Consider the following 16,451-nt stretch of genomic DNA (forward strand, 5'->3'; position numbering starts at 1 on the left):
TGCCTCAAGCGTTGACGTAGGAACTCTGCACTATTCTTTCAAATTCTATGTTAAATTAATCGCCTTTTTTGACTTTTCACGAAAGGTTTTGTAAAGTTGTTTCCAAGCTTTATGGAGCAGCGTGAACTCTCCATGGTCATCCTGCACAAAACGGACGAGTTTGGGTTGGATGCCCAACTAGACTTGGCTCTATACAGCTCGTCACTGTATATGCTGTCGTATGCGGCCTTGAAATCGATGAAAAGATGGTAAGTGTCGAATTGATGTTCTTGGGGTTTTTCCAGGATCTGCGGTAAGGTGAATATTTGATTGACTGTGAACTTCCCTAAACCGCACTGATAAGGACCTATCAGGTTGTTGACAATGCATTTAAGACATTCACATATTACGGCAGAGAAAATTTTATAAGCGATGTTGAGTAGACTGATGCCTTTATAGTTGGTGCAGTTTAGAGGGTCTCCTTTTTTCAGCTTCAGCTAAACACTACTAAGGTTCCATTCATCGGGCATGCTTTATTCCGACCATATCTTACAGATAAGTTGGTGCATGCTTCTAATCAAATTATCTCCAACTGCTTTGAAGAGCTCGGTTTTCAAGCCATCTGTTCCAGCAGCTTGACTTCAGCTTAGGTATGGCAATCTTTACTTCGTCTAAGTCGGGAAGACGGGATTGTTGGCTTTTATCGTCTATGTTGAATGGATCATTCTGCCTGACAGTGGAATTTAGTTTGTCGTCGCTGTTATACAGACTGCAGAAGTGGTCCTTCTATATCCTCAGCATTGACTATGGTTCTACTATGATGTTTCCAATTTCGTCTTTTCAACAGTTCTTGGTTTATGCACTTGTGAATTTCGTTTCACTGCTCATAAAACTTTCGAAATTCATTCTTTCATTTAAATACCAAACATAAATGTGGGTTTTCCAATAACTTAAGGTAAAACCTAAATCTTCATATACTACGGTGTAATGATAATTGTGAACGACTCATTCGAAATACCGCCAACGATTTGACAAGCCTGGATCTACACTATGGGATGCAACAAAAAAAATGTTTTAATTGTTCTTGAGAGACGCAAACCCTAAAGTGTTTTAATTTTGCAAACGGTAAACGTTTTTTATGGTGAACTTGAAGAATGTCACTTCATTTTTGAAGCTTGTATCATTTCCTTTTCAAAGATGACAGCTTCAAAAGGAACAGCTGCCGAAAACTGCTTATTACAAATCTTACATTAAATTATCATGGAAATTTATATTTAAAAAATTGCAAGAGGGACATTAAATATTATTCTTCAAAGAAGATAGAGGTGAATACTCTAAGTATCATGTTCCATATAACAAGGACAACTCTTAGCCAATTGACCGACCTCAATATATATCTACATACAAATACGTTTTGCCCATAACACCAAATGAATAAAATAAATGTTGATTGAGATCTGATTCACCATAAAATGTCAATGTCAACATAATTAACTTCACACCTGACTTATCATATCATCTCATCACAGCATGATGTTAGGCGTACTAAATACAATCTCATTTGCTTTGATCCCGAACCTATTCAAACAGCCTTAACATCGTTTTGGAGCATTAATTTAGAAAAAAAAACTCAGTTTTTTTTTTTTTTTAATAGTTTTTTTTTTATTTTATTTTTACTCTACTTCCATAACTTATAAATAATTCATATAGTGTGTGCTCTAAGCTAAGACTACATATCTTCTTAATTTTGGTTAAAAGGGTATTTCCAATGGCATTGTGACTCAGGTTTTCCTTTCTTTGTTTTTGTTCACTTTTTTTAACCCAACCATAAAATTTTCTTCTTCAACAAGAACAATTTAAAAAATTCTTCGTTGTCCTCAGGGTTGATCACATCACTTGCACTTCCGGGAACATCAGCCAAAGCTCCTTCTTCCAATGGTGCAGCAGATACTAGAGCCAAAGCAACGAAGCAAACCAAAAGAGTCTGCAGAATAAAAAAAAATCGAATTAATTTTACACACTCAAAGGGCAACACTTAAATAAAAATCATTAAAATCAACAACAAATTATCATCAAAGAGCAAAGAGAACCACACCCGACAAATGAATTAAAAATGACAATTATTTATGTAAATTCACCACATCACGTACCAACAATAAGAACTTCATGTTTATTTATTTTGTTTGTAGTTTGTGTGTCAAAACCGAACCGTCTGAGATGCAATGTTTAACTGTGATTGAAGATCTCAAGTCTCTTACTATTTATACCTAGGAAAAAAATAAATTTACTCGCATTAACCCTCAATTGGATTTGCCAAGTTCGGTTAAAAATTTAAGAATTTATTATTTTTATTTAGCTTTCAAACATTTATTGTTTGTTTATCTTTTTTTTTTGGTTTGTAAAAATTCAGATAATGTACGGATTGCGGAATTGGAATTCATCTCCGTTTTGAGCTACAAAAAGGTTTTTGAATATGATTAGGTATGCTAATTTGTTACGTTGTCGTTTATTCATATGGACCGAAAGTCTGCAAAAATCTTGAGAATTAACGTCCAATATAGAACTAGAAATAGTCTATAGGGATAGTAGAATGTTTGAATAAGAAATAACTTTTTTTTCTAGCCTTACAAAAGGTGTTTGGACAAATTGAACAATTAAAGAATCTTCCTGGTGTTAACGTGTAAACAAATTCGTTTAAGAGTACACAAAAATGTCGGAAGATCAAAAGAATGTAATTAGTTACATTTTTAAATGTAATTATTGAATTGACTTAACAAAAAACGATTCCTTACTTCTAGAAGATTCTCTTCCAACTTTTTAAATTCCATGTTTCTTTTCTTTATTCGTTTGTAGTTTTACAAACAAAAGAGCTGGCGTAGAAACTTGCAATTACAATAAATATTAACTCTTAGTCTTAAGGAAGGAAAGTTAGTACAATTCTTGTATAAAAGAATTTTGTACAAGAATTTCGTCCTTTTACTTGAGAGTCAAATAAATCAATGTGTTCAATAATTATGTCCTTAAATAAGGAATTTGGTAATTTTATATTCCTTATTAAAACAAGTTCCATTTCCATGTACTAACTTTTCCTCTTAAAATCTGTAACGTATTATTATGTCATATTTAAAAAAAATAAGAATACATTAAAAATAATGTAAACAAACAATACTTGTTAAAAATAATAAAATGATTGACCTTAGATCGATGATATACATAATTTTGCATTAGGAATTAAGAATCGGTTTGGGTTTTTCGTTATAATTTTTCAACCGTTAATAAAAACAAACAATTGGTTTAGCGACAAGATTATCATTTAAATTAAAACATATTTAGAATTTTATAATAGAATATGAACAAAAATAGAAAACATGTTCTTTTTAGCTAATTTTGAAAATTACCAACGCATCTTATGATTGCATGACCATGGGCGGACTGAAGAATGTATTTTTAAAAAGGGGCCCTAAGATAACGTTATTCTAACGATTTCTTTTAAGATAAATATTCGAAAGGTTCAGACGACATAAGGGATTTGAAGGTAAAATAAGTTTCTAGTAGATGGTTGCCAAAAAAATTGACTTCCAATTGAGACAACTTTATTGGAAAGTTGACTGGAAAGAGGTAGTCAAAAATCTGCCTTTGTTAAAATGTCAGCTGTTTATGATTTTTAATTTAACTAAAAGCTGAACTTCAGATTTCTGTGATTATTTTGTTGGTATAAATTTTATTTAAAGTTTTGGGTAAAGGAATAAGGAATTTTTCTATACAATATAAAAGACAGCTTATGATGGATTTGTAGCCTATTGTATTTAAGGCATTTTTTAGGAGTTCCGAGAGAACTTGGGGGTGCTTCCCAGATACAGATATTGCAACGTCGTCAGCATAGGCAATTGCCCTGAAACCTTTTGCTTCCAATGGCATTTTTTAGGAGTTCCGAGAGAACTTGGGGGTGCTTCCCAGATACAGATATTGCAACGTCGTCAGCATAGGCAATTGCCCTGAAACCTTTTGCTTCCAATGATGTTAGTAGGTCGTTTACTACCATGTTCCATAAAAGAGGCGAAAGGACCCAACCTTGGCGAGTGTCTCGATTCACCGATCTGGTGGTAGTAAAACTCCTCATGTTAGAAATTATTGTCCTGCTTTTAGCATGAGACTTAAAGATCTATGAGTGATTTCTCTAATTTCAGCTTATCCACTGCTGTTGTAATCTCCTGGTAACTAACGTTGTTGAAAGCTCCTTTAATATCTAGGAACGCCAAAGAGATAGTCATAGAGAATTTGGAGCCCATTATAACATCTTCAGTGATCGCTTTGGATGAGTGTGATTTTGGTACGAATCTGGAACTATCAATTAACTTTTTCTGCTCCGGCAATAAGGACCTACACGAAATCGTTTAGATTCTTCTCAACCCCGCCTATAAGTTGCTCAGACGGCCACAATATATGGCGATTCTGAAGGCACATTTGGCCAACAGAAGCAATAGTCATAAGCTCAGTATTTTGGATTGAATTTGTTGTGAAAGAAGAAGAAAAATGTTTTTAAATAAAATTAATTTTTATAGCAACAGTTTTGTTTGGTGTTGATCCTATGATATATTTTCTACACGATTAGCTTCTTCTTCTTAGTGAATTGTTGGGACCGGTTGAAGTGAACTAAGAGGATAGCTGCAACCAAACGAGCTTGTAGTTTTTGTTTTTTAATGTAGTGAGCGTTCACAAATAATTTGAGAAGAACAAAACTTTTTATTCACAAATTTTGTCATCAATAAAAAATTTGACCGCTGGTCTTAAACAAATTTAAATTTAAATTAAATGGTGCAAATGTTTGGTGTGAACGATTTTCGGTTTTTCGAAAACATTTAGCCGAAAACGCGGTTTCGGGTTTGGTGTTAAAAGGCTATAACAGAACTGTGAGCAAATAAGTTGAAACAACTTTTAGGAATTTGTTTTTTTTCTCAATCATCATGTTGCCCGTATTCTTTTTAAGGAGCCGATTATAGCTTTTATAAGCTTTGATCATTGAAACCAATTATTGTAATTCTTTTGATAGGAAGATTTGATGAGAAGATTTTGACAGCAAGTTTTTTTAGTAGAAGTCGAGATTTAAAAACAATTAAATGGTCAAATTTATAATGTTTGGAGTCAAAATGAAGATGATCAGTTGTAGATTTTTTCAACTAAGAAAAGTATACTTTTTTACCTATAACATAGTTCGTTTTCAATTTTTCAATGAACAGCTAATAGTCGAATTCACATTTGGGAACATATTCATTCCACTGAAAGTGTTGCTTCTTGTTTGTGTTTCTACAAGTCAAATGCTTGATTTGAACACGACATTTTTGTCCAATGACAGAAATTTTCAATGAAAGCTATAAACAAACTTCTAAAAAAATTCCAATGATTGGTTTCAAATAAAATTCAATCATTGGTTTCAATGATTAGAACGAATGATAGGTATAACTGTCCTCTTAGCAAAACAACATTCTGAAATTATCTCAAGAAAAATACTCTGAGTGATTTTCAATTAATCAACATATTGTCTGTATTTTCAAAGGTAAATACAGTAAAATATTAATTCAAAAAAGTTTCAGTCTTGATTTCAATTAAATTAATAACTAACCCTTAAGTAGGAGACTTTGAAGTTTGTAAGGAATAAGCACAATATGTATTCTTGTAGTTACTAATCAAAATATTTATTTTAGTGAAATTAAAATCAAACCTATTTCGGTGGCTGCAAAATTAAACAAAAACATCCAAAGGTAAAACTAGATAAGAGATGTTTTCTTGTTCTTTTTATCTTATCACTGAGGAATCCGAATATTGCAGAATTTATACACAAACAGATCTTTTCAAATTTGACAGCTAAATTAAAGATAAGATGATTGGCATCACTTTGTTTTATGTTTAGTTAGTTTTTGTGTGTCAATGTCAAACAATTTCAAAACCAAAGCTGAAAGTTTTAAAAAGTTATTAAATTATTAAAAACACAAATATTATAAAAAAAATTGGAGTAAAATCCAAGAAAGTAAAACAATTATTCTTCTCCAATATTTAATTTTTCAACAAAATGAATACCGAACAAGAATACACAAGAGAAGAATTAGCACAGATGCTAACCGAGAGCGCTCACAGATTGTGTAAGTAAATTTAAGTTAATAAAACTTTGTTATTGTTTTTTTATCAACTTCTTATTGTTCTTAAAGGGAGACAATTCAAGGCGGCTGGGAATAAATTACTGTACGACTGGGGAGGATACGATTTGATTGACAAGAGCGCCCGACTTGCAGCCAAGTACCCGTTTGTTGCCTTAAGTGCTGTGCTTGGATTTCTTGTAATTTTCCTTCCATTCTTGGTTCTCATGGCTTTCGGATTATCGACCATGGCCATAACATTTACCGGGTTTATGCTTCTTGAGGGTAAATAGATTGCTTTAATTTTCTCTGATTATGACATTTTACAAAATTGTATTGTCTCCTTAAAGGAACTCTTCTAACAATAGCATCAATCCTCCTGTTTGGCTGCTTAGGAGCTATTCTATTGGTTTTCTTGTTCTTTGGTATTCTTATGTTAGCCGGTTATTTCGGCTTTGTTCACATCTACGACTTGTACAACAATTCAAACGATCGTAGTGCACTTAGGCAGTTCTTACGACGTGAACGTACACAGGGAGAATCTCTTCACTAAAGACAAGGCGAATCTTAAACTTCCAACCTAGAATAAGTACATCGCATGACCATATAAATTTACATCACTCATGATTTAGTTCATTTGCTTATTTTTTTTTTACTCTCATAGATAAGGACACATAAATTATAAACTATATTCTTTTACTTTAAGTTAAGTTTAGTTGATAGAAATGACATACATACATAGATTTTATATTTGCATTTATTGTTTGAATTTGTTAAAAACTTCATCAATAAAATAAAATAAAGTATTTGCTTAAAATTATTGTTGTTTTTTTGATAATTTAACAATGGTATGACACACACTCAAAAGCTCAAATATTTATTATTCTTTGAACTGCTACAAGGATAAATTGCATTGAAGTAATGAAGAGAAAACAATTAATTCTTAAAAAATAAAAAATTAAAATAGATGTTGCGAAAAAATATTGACAATTTATTATACAATGGCTTATTTTATATCTTTGCATTTATTACTGAAGCTTTCGTCGTGCACTATTTCAATTATTTTTACAGGAATTTACTTACACAGTAATTGGCATAAACTTTTCGTTCTAGTGTACTGAGTTTTTTTTTAACTTCCCATATTGCAATCGGTCCGATTTGTCGAATTGAGAATTTTGACATATCCCGACGTTTCAAGGTCCGTAGAGTCTACATACATTTTTGTTTAATCTTTTTATAAAGTAAGGCGTTTTTATCAGATGATCTATGTAGGTTCATAATTTGTCTTAAGATTTGGGAGTAAGACCTTGTATTGATATGAAATCTTTGTATTGAATTTTCTCCATTATAACAGTATTTAACGTTTTTCAATTTAAATATTAAGACATTAAAGCTTAATGCGGGAAAAATCGGAGAACGCCATGACCTGTACAGAAGCTTCAAATGCTGAGCCTAAGATTTCTGCTATAAATTATGCCATTATGTAATAACATTCATTAAAGTGGTCCTTTTGTTTTGTGCTGTTCTCTCCATCTTTGTTTAATACTTTTATTTGACCAATTTATTGTTTTTTCTTGATTAGTTAGATTAAAATTGTGTTCGTACCCGTTCAAGAAATAATAAATTGTATACTATGTATGTACATATAGATGAGGCGTTAAGTATTTGAGTTTTTATAAGAAATCTTTTCACACTGAGAGTAGTTCAAAAATTCTAAAAACAAAATCCCCACACTTAAAACCCACAAAATCATTATCCCCAAGTAAAACAAATAATCCACAAACGAAATTCCCAAATCTAATTTTTTCAAACTCCGTCAATGCATTTATGTTTTCATCATTTGAGTGTACTTTTCAGAGCTAAACAAAAGTTCAGAAGATTACGACTTTTCAAAACTTCACTTCTGGTTTAAAACCAATTTTCTGGATGCGTCAAAAAGAAAACATGAATCCGATTTAAAGTCAATTGCCGATTGTCTAAAAAATACTTTTCCTAGCACACAAAATTGTGGTTGTAGCTTGGCATCGCCGCCTCAAGTGCATTGTAGGAATAAAAAACTCTGTAATAAGAGATTTATCAAAGGAAATGATCGTAGGGGGTCAAGTTTCCCATAATTTTTCCCAATCCATTTACCCAAACTCGCACTCACCCCAAATCCTATAGTGATTCCAGGCGGGGGGTTGCAGTGGGGCAACATACCCCCCCTACATACCTAGTTGTAGTCCTTGTCCGCCGTACTATCAATTCAAAACATTAGTAAAGAACAACTTGGCATTGGGATAAATAATGATTGGAAACCATTGCCTTGGAAATGACAAAAATTGGGACATTACATTTTTGGAAAAATGGACATTGGGACACACGGATTAGGAATTTTGTCCTACAATCGGAAATGAAAAATAAGCAGCCGTGAAAAACATCAATTGGAAAAATCGGCCGTGAAAGATACAAAAAATTAAAAATAAAAACAAGGCGGTCAAAAGTTGAAAAAATTGAATTTTTAAAATTTATATCATACTATGCTAGCTTATTTGTTTCATTTGTTTATTTAATACCATAAATTCAAAATGTATTTCTTATTTTTCAAGAACATAGATTTGCCAAACATAATTTCTTAGATATACTCAAAATGTGGTGAATTTGTTATTGAGGACTTTGATTTTGGGAATTCTGAATTTGGGGATTTTGGTTCTGTTGCTTATGGTTTCGGATTATGTTTTAAGGGTTTTATTTTGGGGATTTTTGCTTTGGGGCTAGGGTACCTAACCCGTTTTGTCTATAACTATATCGTATCACAGTCTTATGCAATGATCACATATTCGATATTGCTAAAAATGATGCAAGGTGCTTACGATTTCTCCTACAGTGCAAAAAATTTGTCACCCCTTATAATTTAGCTTTAATTTACAAAGCCTTTATTGGTAGAAAATTTAAATATAACCCGCATATATTTAGGCAAGTGCACCCAAAATAAGTTTAAGTCTTTTAGATAGGGTCCAAAAAAAAGAGCTTTGAAAATGATACGTAATTGAACTATAAGAGAAACAATTATATCTCTTATGTCCTTCGTTGTTCAACTGATATTTTTACAAACAGCATCCTGTTGAATAAGCCAGTTACATTACCCGTCTTAAACAATTCAGTCATAATATTCGCACTTCCAGGAATGCTCATCAATTTACCCTTGAGCTCAATTTCGGAAATACTACCAAGTATAGCGATTATTTTTTAACCACAAATCGAGAATGTGGAATGCTTAACCTGACTCTGTTTTTCCTATCATTTTGATACTCAAAACTTTAAGACCAATATGCACTTTAATACTTCCCTGTTTTCCTAAAGCTCGTTCTGTGTTTAAACTTTAAACGTGTTAAGGGTATTATTAACTCCTATATTTTCAAGTTCGGTTGATGTTATCATTTTATCATTGTTATACGTGAACGGGATACATCGTTCTATTAAAAAATCAGTATTATGTACTGAAAAATGATTTGAACAAATCTCCAAACGCTGTTGCAATTCATCGTTATCACTTTACTTTAATTGAAGTAGGTCTACTTATTTTTTTCAAATAAATTAAAAATCTTCTTTCTTCTTCGCACCAAACCTTGAAATCTACTTTATTCTTAAGATCTGTGTTTCTACCTACTTCAATTTTAATAAAAATAGACTGAATCTACTCCTTTTTTCTCCTTATCATTCTTGTATGTATGTAGTCTTTAAACTTTCTAGAGAATACAAAATCGCTTGAATATTTACATTGCGGTGAGGTTCCGTTTTATATAATGTATTCTAGTTTAACCCTTTTGTCTGTTTTACTTTTGACATATAGGACCTATATGGCAAGTTTTGCATTCGCAAACAAATTCGAATTCAAAATTTTAATCAAACATGACATTACGATGGTAGAGAAATCGAAAAATGTGGGTCCTCTGATTTTGTCGGTTTGTCTGTATGTCTTTCAAGTGGTATCACAATGGGCAAGTAAACTGGTCTAAGTGTGTCCGATTCCATCATGGATAGCCTCTTTAACCTAACCTAACCCTGTATGTCTTTCCTGCTTCCCAATACAAATTTGTACGTTAAAAAATCGATAATTTTATATTTTGAAAATGGGTCATCATTTTTTACAAAATTGAAATGCAAGACGAATAAGTTCCAAACTATATACTAAAAATATTTTTAAACTAAAATTCAAAAACCATGTTCAAATAGAAATTTAAAAAAGTAAGGTTTTCTTGAGAAATCAAATGACATTTACATTTTTAAAACAAAACTTTTTTGCAGTTACATTTTAATTCTTAAAATACAGGAAATCGTTTTAAACAGACTTTTTTGGATACATGAGCGAGTTCATGCGAACCAGTCTTGCATTGTATTTCTTTTCTGTTTGTTAATGTTATTAGTGTTAAGTTGTGCACTGGTCTTATTTTGGATTTGATTTTTTGTTTTCACTATGAAAAGATATTTTCAAGTTGTCCAAAAACAAAGATAAAAGGTTTATAATAACTATTTCTTGTAGAACTTGCCCTTTGCAATGAAAACATTCTGAAGTCATCTAATTTGACCAAAACTAGCCCAATATTTGCATTTTCGTTGCAAATTAAAAAAATACCATTTACATATTGAATTATATGATGTGAAAACCTTAAATAATTATAGTTTTTTTAATTTTTTTATTGAAATAATGTAATTTAAAAATATGTGGAATAATATGAAAAAGTTAATTTTTGCAATCTTGTTCCATTTTTCTCAATCTACTTCATTTTTTTCGTAAAATCTACTTCCACCTTTTTTTTGCAAGTGGTAACGATGATAACTTTAAAATTTAATTCAATAATTTCAACTACAAAATTACATGTTTTTACAAGGTGACAGTTATTTGCAACTACTCACAAGTCACAAATTTAATTAATTATGATTTTCGTCAACTTCTTATGCGATGTTACAAATAATTTCCTGGAATGCAAAGTTGTTGTATTGTGTGTTCCTTTGAATTCATAAATAAATAAGAAAATGAAATACTTTATACGTAATCAATTGCAATTACAAATAAATTAAGAATATTTATAACTACTTATTAGTTGTAATTATAATAAAAGCTAAAATTATTAACTAAAAGTAATGATTATTTCGTAACTGTGACGCTAACAGACAGACTTAAATATACTTAACTCATTTTTAAGGTTGTTAAGAGAATTGAAAAACAGTCTATGAGATGAGCATCAAAATCAAAGGTATTTGAAATACCACTAAAACATTCAAAGTCATAATCTCGGAAGATGGTGCAAAACCAAATTGTCCCACAATAACGAGCATTTATCTTCCCAAAAATTTTGTTTTATTTAATTTTTACGAAAAATGAGTTGAAGCATTTTTGTGTAGAATTACATGATTTACATAAGATTTCAACTCTAAGACGAATTCACAACATGCCATTATCTTAAGGTAATTTTATACCAATTTTTCCGACATTATGGGCATAGGCATATTCTTGATCATAATCTTAGTAATGTCGGATTTTAATCGGTCTAATTTTCGAAAATTATTCATGAGAACGCAGTATTTTGTAAGTTACTTACTTACTTAAGAAGGTGGCGCTACAGTCCTGTGTGAACTAGGGCCCCACCCAGTTTCCAGTTTCACGCTCCAAGTTGGGTAAGGTCACTTTCCACTTGTGCGCGCCACCTGATCTGCGGTCTTCCTCTACTGCTGTCCTGTGGGTGTGGATTCGAGACTTTCCGGGCCATTTGTTCCATGCGCTCTACATGAACCAGCCATCTTAGGTGTTGGACTTTTACGCTTCTGGCTAAGTTTACGTCGCTGTACAGCCAGTACAGCTCGTCGTTCCATCTTCCACTCACCTTCGATGCATACGGGACCGTAGATCACACAAAGAATTTTTCTCCCGAAACAACCCAAGGTGCTTTCATCCGCTTTTGTCATAGTCCATGCTTCTGCAGCGTATCGCAGGACGGGGATGATGGGAGTCTTATACAGCGTAACTTTGGTCCCTCAAGAGAGGGATTTGCTACTCAATTGCTTTCTTAGCCTAAAGAAACAACCGTTAGCAAGAGTTATTCCTCGTTTGATCTCAGCGCTGGTTTTGTTTTCTGTGTTTATAGCGGAACCTAGGTAGACGAAGTCCCTGACCACCTCAAAGTTACGTCTGTCGATGATGACGTTTTGGCCATTTGACCAAGACGTCGGTGTTGTATGTCCTTTCTTGACGACAGCCTGCACTAAGTTTTGCCCTCATTAACCGTTTAACCCATTTTTTCCGCCTCTGCCTCAATACTCACGAAAGCCCCATTGCCATTACACTGAGTTCTTCCAATTATGTCAATGTCATCAGCATATGCTAGTAATTTCACAGACTTTTGATAGTGCCTTTAGTATTAACGTGCTAGCTCTGTACTATTCTTTCAAGTACGATGTTACTAAAATAGCCTGACAGTGTATCACCTTGTCTAAAGCCTTTTGGACATCGAAAGGTTCTGTTAAGTTCTTTCCAATCTTTATGGAGCAGCATACATTTTCCATGGCTATCCTGCACAAACGGATGCCAAAACTAGACATGGCTCTATAAAGCTTGTCCCTGTAGATGGTGTCATATGCGGCCTTGAAATCGATGAAAAGATGGTGGGTATCGATTTGATATTCTTGGGTTTTTCCCAGGATCTGTAATCCAGGATGCTGTAATGTGAATATTCATGACACTTTACTCATTTTGAAGGTTGTTAAGAGCATTGCAAAACAAACGTGAGCATTATCCAACAAAAATCAAAGGTTTTTGAGATACCACAGAAAGTTTCTAGAAATTTTTTTCAATGACAGAAACTTTTAATGGTAGCTATAAACGACCTGTCAAGACAATTCCAATGTTTGTTTTCAATGATGAAAACCAATTATAGCTATAACTGGCGCCTTTCTGTTATTGAAAAAAATTTTCTGATTGAAATCTACAGAAATCTGTCATTGGAATTGTGTGAAATTGGAACACAAATCAGTGGAACGATTGCTTTCACTCTAAAGCTTTCATTATAAGGGTTAACATTTAGGGGCCAGTTATAGCTATCAGTAAAATGCATCAGTAAAATTTGAAACAGGAGGAATTTGAAATGTTTTACTGATGAGCGATCATAGCAATCAGTAAATTTACGTCATTAAATTAAATGTCACTTTGAAGTTTCTATTTGAAGAGTTCGTTTTGTTATTCATTTGTTTGTTATCGTTTGTGCTTCTGTGAAATTAAGTTGATCTTATCATGGGTCGTGCAAAAAATAAACAAAATTTATTGATTGCAACAGCTTTGTGTATAATAAATAAAAGATCTTCTCAAAAAATACGACGCTTTCAAGTACACCCGCTTTTCCATGCTCGGAAGATACATGGCAAATATTTTTCACTTATTGAGAGACTCGAGTTGTTCCCAATAAAGTTTTTTGAGTACTTTCGGATAAGCCGTCAGCAGTTCCAGTGTATAGTTTTAAAAATACGAAGTGATATCCGAAAAGAGTTTCGGAGCGTGGTCCATTTACTTTGGCACTCTTCGACTGAAAATAACAAATTTTATTGTCAACAATTCAGGTTTAATCATTCCATAACTATAAACTTACCAGGCCTTCCCAAGACAAGGGATATATCCCCCCAAGCATTTATTCGTGCCATTTTGTCTGAATACTTTTGGTCGTCTTTGGCATAAAGAGACATATGGTTTTTCACTTCAAGTATTAATTTGGTTTCAAACTCTTTTTTTGAAGTCATTTTTGTTATTTTTTTAATTTGTTTTGCTAGGAAAATGTTGTTTACTTTCGATCATAACATCGAGCTTCGCGCCTCAGACAATTTTTTTGCTGTTGCTTTCATCAGTAAAATTTTTAATGATGTTATCGGAACAGCAAAAAATTGAAACACGAACAATAAAACGAAATGGAATTTCTTTTGACTTTTGGCAGTCAGCTGTTCAGTAAAATGAAATTTCATCATTAAAAAAATTAAAATGGATTTATAAATTAAATAAAACTTTAAATAGATTGTTTCTTTTTGAAAAAAATACTTCAATATAGGATTCATCTTATTGCATCAATCTTTTGTTAGAAATAAATCTATAACACGCTCAAAAACTAAAAACAAAAATTTTACTGATGGATTTTACTGATAGCTATAACCGGCCCCTTAATATCACATATATTTCATCATAGCTAAGTGAGTCGTGAAAGTAGTTTTTCTTGTTTAGATTCAAATAAAGCTGTCTGTATAAAATTCTACTCTCAGAATTTGGAGCCTTAACGATGAAGGCATCTCGAATAGAGTCTTCAATTTTCTGAACAATGCGGTAGAGTTAGTCTTACGTTGGTTGTTCACAGCAATATGTAGGGTTTACCCACAAGCGTTCACAATAGATTGCCATCTTTTATACCACCAGTCTTTATTCCTCAACTCATGCAAAAGTAGTGTTTTTGAAAGCCTTGATTTCTCAGAATGACAGCATACCTTTATTATGAAGTCAACCTGTGACTTGAGTGTATTTGTCATGAGTTTTGGTAAACCGCTTTCTAAGTACATATATAACGTATTTTTATGAAATTCCTATGCAATTTCTCAATTTCCTCGTACTCATAATGAACCCCAAACTTGAGAAGCATAGCAAAGAGTTGATTTAGCTACTGCATTGAATATTTTATATTTTTTGAGATAAATTTATTGTTTGTTGGAAAACACATTTTGCCATGATAGGTTAAGCAAGCTTTGAGAGCTATTGGCTTTTTCGGTTAGGTGTTTGTTGAAATTTAAAGCCGGATTTAGTTTAACTCCCAAATATTTGACCTCTTCAGCTGTTTCTAGAAAATGACCATTGTGAACTCTTGGATATCGCAAACACCATCATTTTTGACTTCTCTGTATTTATTGTTAGTCCCCATCTTTTTGCAGTAACACGATAAGCGATTAATCATTAATTGCATATGTTCTGGTGATTCAGAGAGTTTGACAAAGTCATCTGCATATAATTACGCATTAATGGTAATATTTGCAATTCTTACTACGTCGTTTATAAACAAAGAAAACAACAATGCACTTTAAATGAAAGCTGAGTTTGACGCCATTAATTGACTGACCCTTCTTCTATTGAATTAAATATAAAATTTCTATCAACTTTTCAAACTTTATTTATTCAAATGTTCAAACAGAAACAAAAACAATATAACTCTGAACGCTTTCATCACTTCGCCCATTCCAGCCTACTACTGTCAACTGTCATCCATTCTGCACCCCCATCATCGAAATGTCATCGTTATGTCAACAAACAAAAAACAATTAAAAAAAATACGAAAAAAGGGCGAATGAAATGCGGAAGTGTATTAAATTAATTTACAATTTATAAACGAAAAAAAAAAACTAAACTAAAAAACATAAACTTTAATATAAATTTATTAAAAATCGACAAACTACACAACTCTTTTAACAAAATGGCAATAAAATTCGACCAACAAAAGACCAAACAGCAACTATTTCATCTGTCCATTAGCCTGGCCACTGTCCTCGTTTGCATGACTTACATGCAATTCCGCCGAAACTGGGCACATGTCGGCAAATTCTGGGAATCATTCATTATTCCCATCGTCTTCACCGGGGAGCTGTTGAAGGTGATTCTCGCAAGGTATTGCGGTCGATTGGAAACGAGTAATCTCACAGCAAAACAACGACAGAAAAAGGCTGCCTACTTTTCGGCCCGTGAAATATTCGGTGGACTGCTGATGCAGTTCTTGTGCACTATGCTCTATGCCTTCATATGTATCATACTAGGAGCACCAGTTCTGCAGAATTATGAACAGACATTCGTCCTCGCAATGGTCCTTACTTTGATGACCGTCTCGCCGACTGTTTTCCTTCTGGGCGGTGGTGGTTCACTGCAAGTGTGCTTCTGTGAAAAAGTCGAATTCCTAACCAAAAGCGAAGAGATATCATTGGATCTGTTCAAGTACAATGCAGTGGGGGCAATTTTCGGTGCCTGGGCGGGCTCTGTGGTGGCTCCACTCGACTGGGATCGCGATTGGCAGGTCTATCCAATTCCAAATGTCGTCGGTGCCTTGCTCGGTTGTGGATTAGGTAACATCTATGCGTGCTCCAAGGTCCTCTACTCAACTGCTAAGGTGTACATCAGCAAGAAGCGCTCATAAATATCCATCCCCACTATCCTGTCCAATGCCATTCGCTGCGTGTGTCTTCGGCATCGCGGTCGGGATGGTTTTTCTAGTCACAACAAATAACTCAAAACGACGAAGACAACGTGTTCAGAAATTAAAAGCAAACAAAAACAATAAACAAAAAATAAGCAGC

General features: G+C 33.1%; 2 protein-coding genes and 1 long non-coding RNA gene across 4 annotated transcripts; 2 read left to right on the forward strand and 1 right to left on the reverse strand.

Annotated features, from left to right (window-relative positions):
- Window positions 1-1,613: 1,613 nt before the first annotated feature.
- On the reverse strand, window positions 1,614-5,713 carry LOC129944072 (uncharacterized). Of its 2 annotated transcripts, XR_008781390.1 has the most exons (3): window positions 5,699-5,713; window positions 2,130-2,246; window positions 1,614-1,963 (listed from the first exon to the last, which is right to left on the reverse strand). It is a non-coding gene; the product is annotated as an uncharacterized LOC129944072 (long non-coding RNA). The 2 variants fall into 2 exon arrangements; XR_008781391.1 differs by lacking the exon at window positions 5,699-5,713 and having other exon boundaries at window positions 2,130-2,267.
- Window positions 5,714-5,876: 163 nt separating this feature from the next.
- Window positions 5,877-6,875, forward strand: LOC129944071 (uncharacterized). The gene is made up of 3 exons (XM_056053230.1): window positions 5,877-6,116; window positions 6,183-6,395; window positions 6,461-6,875. The coding sequence occupies exons 1-3, from the start codon at window positions 6,047-6,049 to the stop codon at window positions 6,661-6,663; spliced, it is 486 nt and encodes a 161-aa protein (XP_055909205.1). The 5' UTR covers window positions 5,877-6,046; the 3' UTR covers window positions 6,664-6,875.
- An 8,532-nt stretch (window positions 6,876-15,407) lies between these two features.
- LOC129944070 (uncharacterized) lies at window positions 15,408-16,449 on the forward strand. Its single transcript, XM_056053229.1, has one exon. The coding sequence runs from the start codon at window positions 15,581-15,583 to the stop codon at window positions 16,289-16,291; it is 711 nt and encodes a 236-aa protein (XP_055909204.1). The 5' UTR covers window positions 15,408-15,580; the 3' UTR covers window positions 16,292-16,449.
- The last annotated feature ends 2 nt before the right edge of the window (window positions 16,450-16,451 follow it).

Source organism: Eupeodes corollae, chromosome 2, assembly GCF_945859685.1.
Source record: "Eupeodes corollae chromosome 2, idEupCoro1.1, whole genome shotgun sequence".
Taxonomy (NCBI): Eukaryota; Metazoa; Arthropoda; class Insecta; order Diptera; family Syrphidae; genus Eupeodes; species Eupeodes corollae.

Bases quoted from the DNA above. Each gene is read 5' to 3' on its own strand.
- LOC129944070 (XM_056053229.1), top strand. From the start codon at position 15,581: ATGGCAATAAAATTCGACCAACAAAAGACCAAACAGCAACTATTTCAT.
- LOC129944071 (XM_056053230.1), top strand. From the start codon at position 6,047: ATGAATACCGAACAAGAATACACAAGAGAAGAATTAGCACAGATGCTA. The intron at 6,117-6,182 runs GTAAGTAAATTT...TTGTTCTTAAAG, and splicing joins CGAGAGCGCTCACAGATTGT to GGAGACAATTCAAGGCGGCT. The intron at 6,396-6,460 runs GTAAATAGATTG...GTCTCCTTAAAG, and splicing joins CGGGTTTATGCTTCTTGAGG to GAACTCTTCTAACAATAGCA.